Source organism: Caretta caretta, chromosome 5 (genome assembly GCF_965140235.1).
Source record: "Caretta caretta isolate rCarCar2 chromosome 5, rCarCar1.hap1, whole genome shotgun sequence".
NCBI lineage: Eukaryota > Metazoa > Chordata > Testudines > Cheloniidae > Caretta > Caretta caretta.
This window is the reverse complement of record NC_134210.1, coordinates 35,607,990-35,623,827: the sequence shown is the minus strand read 5'-3', so window position 1 is coordinate 35,623,827 and position 15,838 is coordinate 35,607,990. Positions and strand designations below refer to the sequence as shown.

The following is a 15,838-nucleotide window of genomic DNA, read 5'->3' as shown; positions in this document are numbered from 1 at the left end:
CCGAGGCGCGGGCGGCACGCGCTGGCGCCCCCACCGCGCGGCGGGAACTGAGGGCTCACAGCCAACTGCCGCCTTCTCTCCTGGCCGCCAGGGGGCGGGGCTGCCGCGGAAGGTGAGGGCGGCTCCCTGCCAGGGGGCGGGCCATGAATCTCGGTCGCCGGGGCGGGGACACGTAGCGCGCTGCGGAGCGAGGCGATTGGCCGGCCGTTGCGCGGTGCCGGAGTGGAACGTCTGCACAGGGGCGGCCGCACGCGCGCCGCAGCCCGACCCGGGACCGCCCCTTCCTTAAAGCCGCAGCCCGAGTGGGAGTCGCAGTGGCGGCATTAGCAGCGGCGAGTGCCAGGCGCCGTTGGCTGCAACGCTTCGCCCCGGGGCGCTGACTGGATGCGGCAGAGCCCCTCCCGCTACCCCCAGGCACCGAGCCCCGCCGGAGCCCGCGCCCCTCGCAGCGCAGCAGCCTTCGCCGGCGCCCCGGGCTGGCAGGATGTTTGACAAGGCGCGGCTGCCCTTCGTGTTCCTGGATGTAGTCTGCGTGGTGCTGGGTACGTCCCCGGCCGCTTCGGTGCCTCGCTCTGCCTCGCTTGCTGTCCCCCGGGCTGCGCGGGGCTTGGCACCCTCCCTGCCGCGGTGTGGGGTGCGCGGCTGGCTGCGGCAGGGCTCCGCTCGGCTCGCGGTGCGGGCCACACGCTAATCACGGGCTGTCTGTCCTCCCCTGGGAAGGAGGCTGCTCCAGCTGCCAGCACGGGGGCAGCCTTCTCCGGCGAACTGCTTCCGCTGCTCTCCCGTCCCCTTTCATCCCTTCACCGCCCGCTGTCTTCTCCCTCCTCCCCAGAGCGACTGGGCGCCTCTCGCCCTCCCTTCCCCTTCACCTGGAGAAACCTGGTCGCTGTGACTGCCCCAAATCAGGAGGATCAGCAGCTGGCTAACGCAGTTAATGGCTCTAAACCAGAAGCACGTACTGTATATAGACCCACCGCGGTTCGTTACCAGCCGAAGTGAAGCATTGGAGGGGGCTGTCCTGGCAGTCGGTTCCACCTGAAAGCAGATTACTTGGGCTATTTTTCTGTAGGTGTTTGAGGTTCACTACGATTTTGTTCCTTTCTTTGCCTAGGTATTTTAATGTAGTTGACCAGCTTGAGACAGTGGTGATGAATAGGAAATGAGCGTTTATTTCTAGAAGGCTAAACCTTACTAATTTTGTCTTGTGTAATGTGATGCAAATCTACTCTCTCAACCTCTTCCAGGTCTCTAACCTTTTTCAGGTTTTTATTTTCCATCTGCTTTGTCAGTCAATGAGTAGCAAACCTATTCTTGTTACAGCTCAGGGAACTTCTGTATTTCCTAGGCTGTGTCGTTTGGAGATTTGTTTTTCCTTTTCTCCTTGGTTTAGGTAGCCCACTTTCTTCTGCAGAAAAATCAACAAGAGGGCTAGTTGGAAAATGTGTTTTGTTCTTTGTTTTTGTGACATGAAGGATGGTACATGGTAATAATGATGCAGCAGATGAAATATACAATAAACCCTGATCAAACAAATTCCTGATGATTAGAGCATCTGGTTGTTGTCAATGTTCTCCACTCTCTAACCCTAGGCACTTGTAAAGGTAACCCCCAATTTACATAGCTAGTAATAGGAAAGCTACTTTTTAGTAAAAGCTGATACAAGTAAATGGATGGAATTCTACGTATAACTCGTAATCTCAGCAGCATGCTGGTGGTGATGTAGCATCTTCTTTCATAAGCAGATGTCAGTATTGGACTTGGTGGAGACTAATAGGAATGTTTAAGGGTTTACAAGTTCTTTCACTACAACTTAGTAATGTCTACTGTCTAGCATGCCGCTGCCCCATTAAAACTGTTAACAGCATTTAGTGTGACTTCCCTGGCATTAGTATCCATCTTTCAATAATAGTGCAGCTTCACTGTTGGTATAAATGGTATAAAGGCTAATTGACGGTTTTAGTGTCATGTCATCAAAACCTTGTCATACTGCTGCGAGGATTACATGTCTGGTCTTTGGGCTGTAGGTGAAAACATCCTTCAGTTGATCCAAAAGACAAATCTCCTCTCCCCCCCCCTTGGACCTTAAAAAGGAAGCATAGATGTGATCTTGCTGAAGAATCAATTTAATTTTAACAAAAATAATAAATACAGTGGAATATTTAATGTCAATTTGGAACAACCCTCCTTTCATCATTTATATCTAGATCTGCATCTAATGATCACTCACTTTAAAAAACAAAACAAAAGTACATATGCATGCACTGAAGACATTTCCAAAATGGCCTCAAGCATGCAACCATCTCATCCGTGTATACAGTGATATACTGCCAAAGTGGTTGAGTCAGATTATAATTTGGTCCTGACTGGCCAATTTGGAACTGTAACATTCCTTACCTGCAGCCAGAGGGAACTCGAAGGAGTGAAGTACTGTCTATCTTTTAAAAAAAACAAAACAAAAAACCCACAAAAACACCCACAAAAATTAAATTAAATTCTATTCTGAAATGCTCCATTAGTCATCATAATACATCAACATCAATAGGACACTATTGGAAAGCAGATTTGGCTCCATGTAGCCAAATGGCTGCAAGTTGTGATCAGTTACAAAATTTAGCAGAATATTTTTAACAGCCTCGCTATATTAAATTTGATACCTTTTTTGTGGTCTTTCAAGCAGTTAAGTCTTAATTTTATATTGGAATTTTTAAATGCCTTTTTAATGGGTCAAGTATTTAGCATTACACTTACATTTTAAATTCAAGACAGAGTAAAATTTTCTTTAATTTAAAATATGTAAAATATATAAGCACTCACAGCAAGTTTAAAATTAAGGGAAAGTGACCAAAAAAATTACATGAACCTTAAATTTTCAGTGATGGGTACTATTAAAATCTGAGCCTGTTCCTCTGACCTCCCCTTATGGATAGATGTCTGTCAGTTCAAACTTAACGTAGACTAAAAGTTCTGTTTTAGCTGCCTTCTCCTCCCCAATATCTCTTTTCTTGATCACTGTGGACAGTGCTACCATTCTGCCTGTTACTCAGGCCTGGACTCAGACATCTTTCTAGGCTCTCTCACCGAGGTTATATCAAAGTCTTGCAGATATTTGTGCATAACTTCCCTAAAATATGGCCATTTGAATATATCCACATAGCTAAACTTCTCATCTAGGCTTTCCTCACATTGATTACTGCAGTGTCTCTTTCTCTGTCTTTGGTTAAATCAATTTTCTGTGCTCATTTCCATTCAGAATGTTGCTGCAAAGATCATTTTCCTACCCTGTTATTTTGACTCTGTCATTCTTCTCCTTAAGAAAAGGAGTACTTGTGGCACCTTAGAGACTAACAAATTTATTTGAGCATAAGCTCCCTTCATCGGATGCATTCACGAAAGCTTATGCTCAAATAAATTTGTTAGTCTCTAAGGTGCCATAAGTACTCCTTTTCTTTTTGCGAATACAGACTAACACGGCTGCTACTCTGAAACCATTCTTCTCTTTGAATCCCTCCACTGGTTCACCTTTTGATAAAAACAGATTTAAAATTTTTATTAAAGCTAAAGTTAAAAAAATTATGTAATACATAAGTTGAGAAAAGAGTGTCTGTACATCTGAGTATAGTGCTTAGATTATTCACAAATACAGTGTTTGTTTTTAAGTCATATGATACATAGAGTACATAATCGGCAATAACCCAAATTTAGGTGAATACATTTAAGAATACAGTTTAGATATTAGCATCCAAGTATTTGAGTATATCACTCATGATAAGCTGTACAGAGATTTGGTTGTGGAAAGCAAAATATATCAATGAGTGGAGATTGTCCCTCAGTAATTGAGAAGTAGGGTAGGTTGTCCATTTAAGGAATACAATCTGTCAGGGAAGTCTTTCAGTTACTTTCCTTACTGTGCTTGCTTCTCATGGCATCAAACATAAGCTACTTGTCTTCATTTTCAAGGTCCTTCACATTCTAGCCTCACCCTACCTATTCTCTCTCGTTCAATATCTAATCAAAAGGTTGGCCTGTACCTCTGGCTCACAGCATCATCACCTTCATGCTTTCTCCCATGCTGCCCCTCATGTTTGGGAGAAGCTTCTTGTAAACATCTTCAAAACTGACTCATTATTTTCTTTCAAAATGCTCCTTAAAATTCTCCTTTGCCATGAAGCCTACAGAAAACTTGACAACAGCTAGGCTGTCGATGTGCTAACACAATAGCCTAATCCAGCTGACCAATGCTGTCTCATTTTGTTTCCTTATACTTCTACCCCATCTGTCTGCATGCATCAGTTTTACTTGGACTGTAAGCTCTTTGGGGTAGGCACTGTCTTTGTTCTGTGTGCAGTAGTTAGCACTGAGGTTCCTAGGCAATACTAATTATTATTAATCAAGTGAGCTCCTGTGTGGCCCATGAATGAGAAAAGAACGCACTTAGGTGCCTTCCTGAATTGGACTCTCTTCTACAAACACATCTTCCTTCGCTTAAGCTAGTTAACAAGATTGGGGGGTGGGGGAAATGTGGCCAGTGTGTCACATGAAGAGAATTGTTCCACACCTGCAGGCTTAAATGCATTGACAAAACCTGACAGATGAGGTGGACGGCGTGATATCTTTTATTGGATCGACTTCTGTTTGCATGAAAGCTTGTATCTCTCACCTATACAGAGCTCTTCTTCAGGTCATCTCTAATTTGTTCAGACATGTGGGCTGTACTATTTGTAAAATTAGGGAATGGCTTAGTATATACAAGAAGGGTGCAGGACATGAATAGACTTTGGTGCTAGAAGGTCTGTCTTGAGTGAGTGAGTCCCTGGGAAGAGCACCTGATTTTAGTTCAGTGTATTATGGAGACTGTGTCTTTAGCTCCAGGTCTTCATGAAAGATATTTACACTTCTGAGGGAAAACTCCTGTCTGATATGAAATGCTTCTAGTTCTCCAAACATCCTTGAGTCTCACTCTGTGCTACTCAAATGATCTGTGTGCCTGTGAGACTGAAGAGATCCATAGGTCCCTACTGGAGATTGAGCTTAATATTTCATGAATGTGACAACTGAGGAGTGTCTGATATAGCAGGGGAAACCTTCCTTAGCAGTGTCATTCAAAACACTTCTAGCTTGATAGATCAGCCAGAATCTGGGACCAACCTCAAATTTTGATATGCTATCATGAAAAAGGTTGTTACTCTATTTGGGGGCAGGAGGGGGTCTGCTAAGATTTTCATATATAAACTTTCTTTCTTTTTGGAGTCTTCTACAAAATGATTAGATTAGAATTTCACTGTATCTTGAGCGAGTGTCTTTTTTCCTGTAGTGTTTTCTATACTGGTCTGCAAGACTGTTGGCAATAGCCTGTTTTCAAGGTGATTGTGCTGTATATTTCTGTTTACTATGAAATATTTTTTTCTACCCTAGAAAAAACAGGTGGTCTGAACTACAGACTACCTCTTCTTCCTGCACAGTCAAGAATACCCCTCTTTTCTAATGGAGAAATGTGTGTATAGGTTGTCAAGGTATCTTGCAGTTGAGCCCTCACTTATATATTATTTAGATTACAATAGAGGAACACAATGACTACGAGATAGTAAGATGCAGTCCTTGCCCCAAAGAATATACAGTCTAATACAAAAAAGACAGAGTGAAAATGCAACACCCTTACAAGTAACACTGGGTGCCAAAGTCACATAGAAACTGATTTTCTAATTAGACAAACTTGTATTAATTACAGGGCTTCTTATTTCCTGACTCATGTCTTCCTTGAAGACTGTAGTTATTTGCACTCTGGGCCCACAGGTAAAAAAACATGACATTTGCCTACAAGATGTGCTGACTTCGTACTGAGGAAGGTGAACAAATTCAGCAGTTTAAGGGCTTTGATTTTTTTTGGTTGTTCAATCTGTTACTTAACCCATACAGAATAAACTATTGACTTCACAGTTGTGGGGTAGAAATCCCTGGCTGTAAGTACAATAAAGCTGTAAGCTATGAGGAAATAGAATTTTTTTCTTCTTCCTGTTGATGACGAATTGACACTACTGATGTCTTAACATTGTTGATGAAACACCTGTGACGCTGTTAGATGTATACTCTTCTAACTAGATAAAAAGAAAAGGAGTCTGTATTCGCAAAAGGTACTGACATAGCTGCTACTCTGAAATCTAACTAGATATTTTACTTCCTCCTTAAATGATAGGTAATCGTCAACCTTTGTAAATAACTTTTCTTGAATTGTGTAGTGTACATGGAAAAAGATGAGTTTCTTTTATAGCGCAGATCATCTTGTCCACCTCTCATAAAGCTGGTGCAGTGTGGCTGAAGCAATAACATACAAATATCACTTAGTCACTGTTGATTAACGGGGGAGGGGGGAGAAAGCTCTTGTCTTCCAAAGAGAACACGACTGACTATAATTATGCTTTTGTGTTTAAATTTAGTAAATACTTCAGATAAGGTAAGAGAATGCTGACTTTCTGTTATCTTAAAAATGAAACCGATTTAAATCTATTAAAAGTGATGGATGGAATTGTGAAACTTGCAGAAGAGTATTGGATCACATAGAGCATTGTGTTATAATTTGTATGGAACAAATGTGGACCAGTATCTCTCTTCACCTCTGGGTGGGGCAGAGGTGGGAAACTATGGCCCACGGGCCCCTCCTGCCTAGTCCTTGAGTTCCCGGCTGGGGAAGCTGGCCCCTGGCCCCTCCCCTGCTGTCTCCCCTCCCGTCTCCCCTCCCCCGCAGCCACGCCGCTGCATGGGCAGCACTCTGGGCAGCAGGGTTGCACGCTCCTGCCGAGCAGAGTGGCAGTGTGTCTGGCTCTGGCTGGGCAGCGTGGTTGCCAGACATGCTGTTCTGAACGGTATGGTAAGGTGGTTGGGGCCAGGGGGTTGGATAAGAGGTGGGAGGTCCCGGGGGGGCAGTCAGGAGACAGGGAGCAGGGGGCAGTTGGATGGGGCAGAGATTCTGTGGGGGGTGGTAGATAGGCATAGGTCCTGGGGGGCCTGTCAGGGAGCAGGGGGGTTGGATAGGGCGTGGGATTCGGGGGGGTGGATAGGGGCAGGGGGTCCCAGGAGGGGGTGGTGAGGGGACAAGGAGCAGGGGGGGGTTGGATGGGGCAAGGGTTCTGAGGGGGGCAGCCAGGGGGCAGGAGGTGGGGGGCCAGGCTGTTGGGGAGGCACAGCCTTCCCTACCTGGTCCTCTATACAGTTTTGCCACCCTATTGTGGCCCTCGGGGCAAAAAGTTTGCCCACCCCTGCCCTAGACACTTTCTACTATCCCAAGCATTGCTTTCTGTCTACACTGCTATTTTTAGCAGCATAGTGTCCTGCTGCTCCTGTGCTGCTGGAGCCTTTCCCTTCTGCAGAAAGACTCCCCCAGTGCGAGGGGAGGGTCTGGAAATGGGGAGGTTGCAGGGAAAGGCTCCAGCAGCTCCGTGCTGCTGGAGCCCTTCCCTGCTGTAGAGAGAGGCTCCAGTAGCAGCAAGCTGCTGCTGCTCTGTTTTTGTTTTTGTTTTTTGTTTCTTGCTCTGCTCTGTCTCCTCCCTCACCACTGAAGTATTTCACTGATGTGTAGCTACACCAGGGGTGTGCAAACTTTTTGGCCTGAGGGCCACATCTGGGAATAGAAATTGTATGACGGGCCATGAATGCTCACAAAATTGGGGTTGGGGTGTGGGAGGGGGTGAGGAGTCTGGTTGGGGGTGCAGGCTTTGGGGTGTGGCAAGAAATGAGGAGTTTAGGGTGCAGGGGGAGCTTTGGGCTGGGGTGGAGGTATGGGGTGCTGGGGGTGAGGGGTTTGGGATGCTCTGGGTTGGGATCGAGGGGTTTGGAGGGTGGGAAAGGGATCAGGGCTTGGGCAGGGGGTTGGGGTGTGGGAGGAGGCTCGGGGTGGAGATTCTGGGCAGCGCTTACCTCAAGCAGCTCCCAGAAACAGTGGCATGTCCCTTCTCCACCTCCTACACTCTGCACACTGCCCTGTGCCTAAGCACTGCCCATGCAGCTCCCATTGGCCATGGATCCTGGCCAGTGGGAGCCGTGGGGGCAGCATGGGGCAGGGGCAGCATGCAAAGCAGAGCCCCCTGGCTGCCCCTATGCACAGGTGCTAGAGGGGGGCCATGCAGCTTCTTCCGGGAGCTGCGTAGAGTGGCCTCCGACCCTGCTTCCTGGCTGGAGCACGGCAAGCCTCAGACTCTCCTCCCCAGCAGGAGTTTGAGGGCCAGATTAAAACGGCTGACGGGCCAAATCCGGCTTGCGGGCTGTAGTTTGCCCACCCCTGAGCTACATGCTGCAGTGTGGACACAGTTGTGGCATGTAACTACACATGTCTTACATGCAGCTGCCAGTGTGTGTATCGTAGATATAGCCTCAATGAAGGCAAAGCTTAAATGACAATTGAGGTGTCAGTGCTGATCAAACAATGCCTATTTCTGTGTGGTTTTGCAGTTCCTGAGTACTGTAGTTCACCAGCCTTGCCACCTCTATGTTGACTTCTTGTGACTCACAGACATACTGTTGGTACCACTTCCAACTTTCTCATCATTTGGATGTTAAACTTCTAGAATACAAATTGTTGTTGAACCTTCACAGAGTCAGCTGAAAGTGTCTTCAAATTAGTTACAGCGCACGTGAGAGAAACACTCTCTTCTAAGATCTTCTGAGAGTACAGGTGTCTGACCAAAACAGCAAGGCTTTTTCCTAACCCTGTTTTTGTTTTTCCTAATCCCGGAATGTTTTTACTGCCAAGAACAGCACCCAAAAAACTCCGTTCACTTTGTACAATGTCACGTGATCCACCCAACGCAGAAGCTATCATTTCTGCCATATTAGGAAGCAAAAATCCAGAGTTAGTCTTAATCTAGCATTTACTAGTTAGTAGCCATTGTCTTAAGCCACTGGTCTGGCTCTTATGTTTTAGATGGAAGCAACTGGGTTTTAGTAGCTGCAGTTCAAACTGTATTCAGTGTATTTGCTATACTTGTTTACCTGCAGGGAAAACTTTTTTCTCTGCGCTACCTATATTTTAGGGTAGTTCTCCATATTCCCCATGGCTCCTGATGGATTAAATTTTAAAATTTTATCATTCTGTCCTTGGAACAATGTATGAAGATGCAGGTGAACAGTTCAATTGATCGGTAAACATATTACCTATATTAGGTGGTTGCAGGGGGGAGGGGAAGGGTGGAGATCAAATAAGATAGTCAAAGGAAAGTAAAAGAGGTTCTCTTACACAATCAGTTACAGAGCAACTGACTAAGGAGACCCTTTACATTGGGCAAACAACATGGAGGGTTTTTGCTGCCCTCCCTCAGCCCCCCAAGCACATGACTGTTGGCAGCACTTATGGGTGGAGGTGGGAAGAATGTCTTCAGGTTTAGTTCAGCTGGACCAAATATGTGAAACCAGCTATCAAAAGTGTGTGACTGGAAGAACACAATATATAGTTACAAAAGTCTGAAAATTCCCTACTAGCCACAAAGGATTGTTAAGTTCACAAAAGCCTCAATAAAAAGTAATCAATTAGCAGGGTATGTTAGAATTCTAGACTCTACTTATAGAAGTCAGAGATGGTAAAGACCCGTAAGTACAAGCAGTCCATCCTCTTGATCTGCCAGTGTGGTTTGTTCCCTTCTGTATGGTCTTGAGTGCTCCATCCAACCTGCTTTTAATTGTCCCTTTTTTTTAAAAAAGGGGGGGCTTCCCCCTCTTTGCTGGGAGTCTGCTTCAATAAAGTAAGTTTGGGCCTCATCCAAAGCCTGTTGAAGTCAGTGGAAAATACTGACTTCAGTAGACTTTTAAACAGTAATTGTCTGGATGTCAGGCGTCAGTGTAAGATTAAAAGAGAACTCCCAGTTTTGCCAATTCTGTACAGTCTATTTAGAACCTGTCGTGAAGCACAGAAACCCTAATATAAACTTTTTCACCATCACCTGTCCTACTCCTGCTGACATCAATGGCAAATCTCCTGCTTGACTTCAGAGGGAGCAAGACTGGGCCCTGTGAGATTAACATGAAGATATCACAGTGGTGCTGTGGGAGAGAAACCGGACTCTCTTAAAATATACTTTAGCTTCTTGGGATACATTGTTACATGACCACAGCATTGCAACTACTATGTATTAACTGATGTGTGGCTGCAGTTCTAACCACAGAATAAACTTGCAGCATAAAACCAAAACATAACTGCAAGGATCCTGAACGGGGGGAGATGTTTGTAAATTGTAATAAGAGGATATAGTAACCCCCTATAGCAGGGGTGGGCAAACTATGGCCTGGGGACTGCATCTGGCCCTGTAGATGTTTTAATCCGGCCCTCGAGCTCCTGCCAGGGAGCGAGGTCAGGGGCTTGCCCCACTCCCTGCATGCTGTGGCTCTGCACGACTCCTGGAAGCAGCAGCATGTCTCCCCTCTGGCTCCTACTCTTAGGGGCAGCCAGGGGGCTCTGCATGCTGCTGCCACCGCAAGCACTGCCCTTGTAGCTCCCATTGGCCGGGAACCATGGCCAATGGGAGCTCCGGGGGCAGTGCACAGAGCTGCCTGGCCACATCTCTGCATAGGAGCCAGAGGAGGGACATGCCACTGCTTCCAGGAGCTGCTTGAGGTAAGTGTTGCGTGGAACCTGTGCCCTGACCCCCTCCTGTGCCCCTACCGCAGCCCTGATCCCCCTCCTGCTTTCTGAACCCCTCAGTCCCAGCCTGGAGGACCCTCCTGTACCTCAGAGCCCTCATTCCTAGCCTCACCCCAGAGCTCACACTCCCAGCCAGAGCCCTTACACCCTCCTGCAGCCAACCCCCAATTTTGTGAGCGTTCATGGTCTGCCATACAATTTCCATATCCAGATGTGGCCCTTGGGCCAAAAAGTTTGCTTACCCCTGCCCTATGGGATATTACTTTTGTGCCCTTTTTTAGGGCGGTGAAGGCTGGCTCTTTGAGCGAGGTTTTATTGTTCTGTCTGTCTATCATCTTCTTCTTTTTGGTCTAACTTTTGACAGTTAATGATCTAAAGCAGGAAACGCCCTTAAGGATTTGGGGCGTGCTTATACTCCCAGTGTCTGCATATGTTCTTAGTGATAGGGGTGTGTGTGTGTGTAACTGTGCTCAGGTATCACTTCAGAAACACTTATGCAGTCCTAGTGCAGAAACTGGCCCCTTTTCATTGTGGCTATGCTGTTTCCTCCTACTGCAGACCTACTCATGGGAGACCTAGCCATTCTTCCGGGATGACAGGGAATGAGCTCACCATTTGATTATAACTGCTTTCCAACCTGAATGCTGAATTACTTTATTACCATTGCTTGGGTTCCACTCTGGTTAACTTCTCTAATTAATATTTATCTGAAAACTAGTTAAATGCTGTCACTTGTATTTAATTTTTTTTAAATATTAAACTTTTGAGCTGCGTAAGTCATTGAAGAGATTAGCCTTTGAAATCAAGATACTTTTAAAAATGACCTACAAAAGATGTAGAAAAATTAAGTTTTGTGCCCCTTGTGCTGCTTTATCATATAGATAGTCGTCTTCTTCTTGACATAGAAAAATCAGCAAAGGTTTGTTCTTTGGTAGTTTTTCTTGAAGCTGTTCTGTGGGCCTCCAACATTCACTGTACCCCTCCAGTTAAGCTGTAAGAGTTTAATGTCAGTTCTTTAACTGACATCCTTTATACCAAGTGACAGCAGGTACTGGGATCAAATGGATATTAATTTAAAATGTTTTAGGCAGGCTGAGTAAAAATGTTTCCCCTTCTTTTTTTCTTTGGCTTAGCTTTCAGCCTCCTGTGATATCATTTCATGAGGTTCCCCAGTTACCACAGAATCGTATAAAAAAAGACCTGATTATTTTTCCTTTTTTCTAGTTAAAATTAATCTTTCAGACTTCTTACATATACAGAAGCACCCACAAAATAGGCAGTAGTCCACTTCTCCTTCCATCCTCCCCATTACACACATTATTTGCTTTCACCATTACAGGTCTTTCTGTGACCTGTATTAAAATCAGAATTTCGTTCAGACTCAGGACTCCGTCACCTCTTATTCTCCTCTTAGATCTGTGGTCACATCAGCTTTGGAAATGGAACTTTCTTCTCAAAGGGAAAGTTCTTAATTACAGACACCTAAAATATATGGCAAGGCAGTTGTTGATCTGTATATAGCTAATGGTTCTATTATAATCTTCAACAGGGCAGATAATACCTCTACACACACGAAATATTGTGGTGTCTAAGCACTTACTTCCCTAGATCACCTAGCTTCCTTCTTACTCATACAGATACAAGCTGAGAAAAGTTAGATAAGAGATGTATCTGAGCGTATCGTAGAATCATTTTGTGTACTCAAATGTGACAGTGTTACATAAAGGCTTATTACTTTATCTAGGCTTATTACTTTTAAACTAACTCTGAACAAACTTGTCCGGATTCAAAAGTAGAAATATTTTTTCAAAAACACATACTATGTTTAATTACTTAAACTGCGTTTTAATGCACATTTATTTTCAAACAGTGTAATAATGACAGTTTAAAGACACTACTGGTGTGCTCTGGAAACAGTTATAAGTTATGAAAACTCCAGTTTGCCAAGAGAAGGCCTGGCCCTGATTATTAAAATAGTTCTCTTATTCATATTCTGATGCATGCTATTGTGATACAGTATGGAAAAATGGCATGGTCTTGGGGACTGTGTAGTGTGTTATGGAAAACCTGGAGTTTCTCTAACACTGCCATCATATAACCTGGATCTGTTAAGAACCTTGTTCGTTTAAGTAGAACACTGCTGTGTTACATTCTTACTAAGCTGCTCAGGAAAGGAGAACCTTTGCATCTTTCCATAGTTAAAAATCAGTCATGTGTACAGAGTTCATGGTCATTGACTTTGAAATTACTTTCAGCAGTTGCAGTCTAATGTATACTAGCTTGGGGTGGGGAAATGTTCAAACCATGTAACCTGACAAGCTTTGAATAAAACCTGAATCACTAGATTAATTTTACACACAGACTTTTAAACAGAAAATCTGATTGTAGCTGCAGAATTTTTCCACCTGTTTGACAGCCTGTTTCCTTTTTGGAAATAGGGATGGCTAGATATGAGTGGGCTGGACAGCTACAAAATCTGAAATGACAAGGTTGATTTCCTTTTTAATAAATTTTTTAAATTTTGAAGTGATCACGCTGGTGCAGCCAGATTCAATTTCACTGTATATTCCTACCTGTACTTCTGTGGTAAAATCAATTACTCTAATGTATGTGCTGAATATTTGCAGCAGAATGTACAGGTGGAGGTCAGTAGTATTTACAGGTACTCAGCAACTCTGAAAATCAGGCCACTGACCTGTCACTGCCTCTCTTCTCTCTAAAAGAAAAAGAGTACTTGTGGCACCTTAGAGACTAACCAATTTATTTGAGCATAAGCTTTCGTGAGCTACAGCTCACTTCATCGGATGCAATGAAGTGAGCTGTAGCTCATGAAAGCTTACGCTCAAATAAATTGGTTCGTCTCTAAGGTGCCACAAGTACTCCTTTTCTTTTTGAGAATACAGACTAACACGGCTGTTACTCTGAAATCTGTTTTCAGATCTGAAAACAGTCTGTAAAACTCAAATTGTACTTGTTTGCATACTTAAAACAGGGGTGGTTAAGATTAGCTCATGTTTATAAGGCACTTCAAAGATGTTCGCAAAAAGAAAAGGAGTACTTGTGGCACCTTAGAGACTAACCAATTTATTTGAGCATGAGCTTTCGTGAGCCACAGCTCACTTCATAAGTGAGCTGTGGCTCACGAAAGCTCATGCTCAAATAAATTGGTTAGTCTCTAAGGTGCCACAAGTACTCCTTTTCTTTTTGCGAATACAGACTAACACGGCTGTTCCTCTGAAACCTGTCATTCTTCAAAGATGTTATGTGTAATTTGTTTTTAAGTGGGGTGGCTAATGTAGATAATAAATGAGAATCTCTTATTTAATAGAGCTAACCTTAATTGGCAGTGAGATGATAAACGAGTCCTTACAATACATGATTTAAGCAGAAATCCACCCCCCCCCTTCGCACCCCCAGCCCCAAGAATGTCTATGTACAGGCTCCTCCAAGCCAGAGGACAAATCCTTTCCCCTTCTCACTTCTGTGCTCCTGAGCAGCCACAGCCATCCTTATCCAGCAGGAATGGCACAGTAAATGACTTCCTCTTTGAGTTGCCATCAGTATCACACCAGGCTGGGCCAGCGGGGTGGCTATTAAAGAGCATTGTGGTTCTTACTCTTCTTAATCTTATTCCTCCTCAGCCACCCAGCAAGTTATTAGCATGTTCTCACAAATAAAAAAAGTTGCAAACAGTACAAAAGGAACAGGAAGAAATGTTAGCTCAGTTTTATTATAGTTAGTATAGTTTTAATCAAATGTGTACCCTCTCTGTTTGCCAGAAGGCTTTTTAAAATTACAGTATCAGAACCATTAGGTTGATATAAACATGATAGTATTAAAAAATGCTTCAGCTAACAATCTTAGGCACTTACAGTCAGGGCAGGAAAGATCTACTAGCCAGGTATAAATATGAAAGACAAGGTAAAGGGAACCTGCTAGTGAGGTCCAGGGGCAGCCTTCTGGCAAGCAGCCCAGTTTTTTCTCCCTTTGCTCACTCCTCACTGCTGGGAATAGAGAGGGTGCATTGGTCTCCACCTTCTGTATCTGCCTCTGTTCAGCTACTAGGTGTTTTGACAAATTCTAAGCACCTCTCTCCCCCTTCTGTTTCAAGGAGCTTTGTCTCTTCTCTCTTCCAGTCATTGCAGAACCTCTAAGCAGTTCTGTCTGTCCTTTCTCTCTATTGGTCTATGCTTTGTGCCAGCCTCCGGGCTGCTCTGGGTAAGGGGGGGCAGGTAAGTGGGCTCTACTACCTCTACTCCTCCAACTGTGTGGTGTTTTTGAGGTGGTCTTCCCTGAAGTGAATAGTTGCAGCACCTTTCTTGGTGGCAGCTGCCCACTGACTTTCCTCAACAATGTGAATCTGACTTGACTTAGTTTCTTTGCTGGCCATAGGATTCTGATTAGCTGTTGCAAAACTCCCACTGTTTGCCAAATTGAATTTTTAATAGTCCTGGGCACTCTCTTCCCACAGAATCCATCCTTTCATTATCTTATAGGAATGTTTGTACAACACTTATATATTTGCATAGTTTATAGGGAAAACTCCATTTTCACTGTAGCTTGAATCCTGAGAACCTATATGCCATTATGTGCCAGCAATGCCCCTCTGCCATGTACATCGGCCAAACCAACAGTCTCTACGTAAAAGAATAAATGGACACAAATCAGATGTCAAGAATTATAACGTTCAAAAACCAGTTGGAGAACACTTCAATCTCTCTGGTCACTTGATTACAGACCTAAAAGTCTCAATATTACAACAAAAAAAACTTCAAAAACAGACTCCAACGAGAGACTGCTGAATTGGAATTAATTTGCAAACTGGACACCATTAACATAGGCTTGAATAAAGACTAGGAGTGAATGTGTCATTACACAAAGTAAAACTATTTCCCCATGTTTATTCCCGCCCCCACTGTTCCTCACACGTTCTTGTCAACTGCTGGAAATGGCCCATCTTGATTATCACTACAAAAGGTGTTTTTCTCACCTGCTCGTAATAGCTCACCTTAACTGATCACTGTCACTATAGTGTGCATGGTAACACCCATTGTTTCATGTTCTCTGTGTATAAAATTTTCCTACTGTATTTTCCACTGCATGCATCCGATGAAGTGGGCTGTAGCCCACAAAAGCTTATGCTCAAATAAATTTGTTAGGTTCTAAGGTGCCACGAGTACTCCTATTCTTTTTATGGTTATACAGTCTGTGATGGAA

The 15,838-nt window shown here is 44.2% G+C and overlaps 1 protein-coding gene across 3 annotated transcripts in view; it reads left to right on the top strand.

The window, feature by feature from the left end:
• Nucleotides 1-234: 234 nt before the first annotated feature.
• The window catches only part of PLPP1 (phospholipid phosphatase 1), a 131,030-nt gene continuing 115,426 nt past the window's right edge, over nt 235-15,838 (top strand). For 2 of the 3 annotated variants that reach the window (XM_075128473.1, XM_048851594.2), the window contains exon 1: nt 6,740-6,857. In XM_075128473.1, the coding sequence (XP_074984574.1) occupies nt 6,752-6,857 (106 nt within the window). In that variant the 5' untranslated portion in view covers nt 6,740-6,751. Of the gene's footprint in view, nt 543-6,739; nt 6,858-15,838 lie in introns of those variants that run through there. The other variant, XM_048851595.2, reaches the window with a different exon arrangement.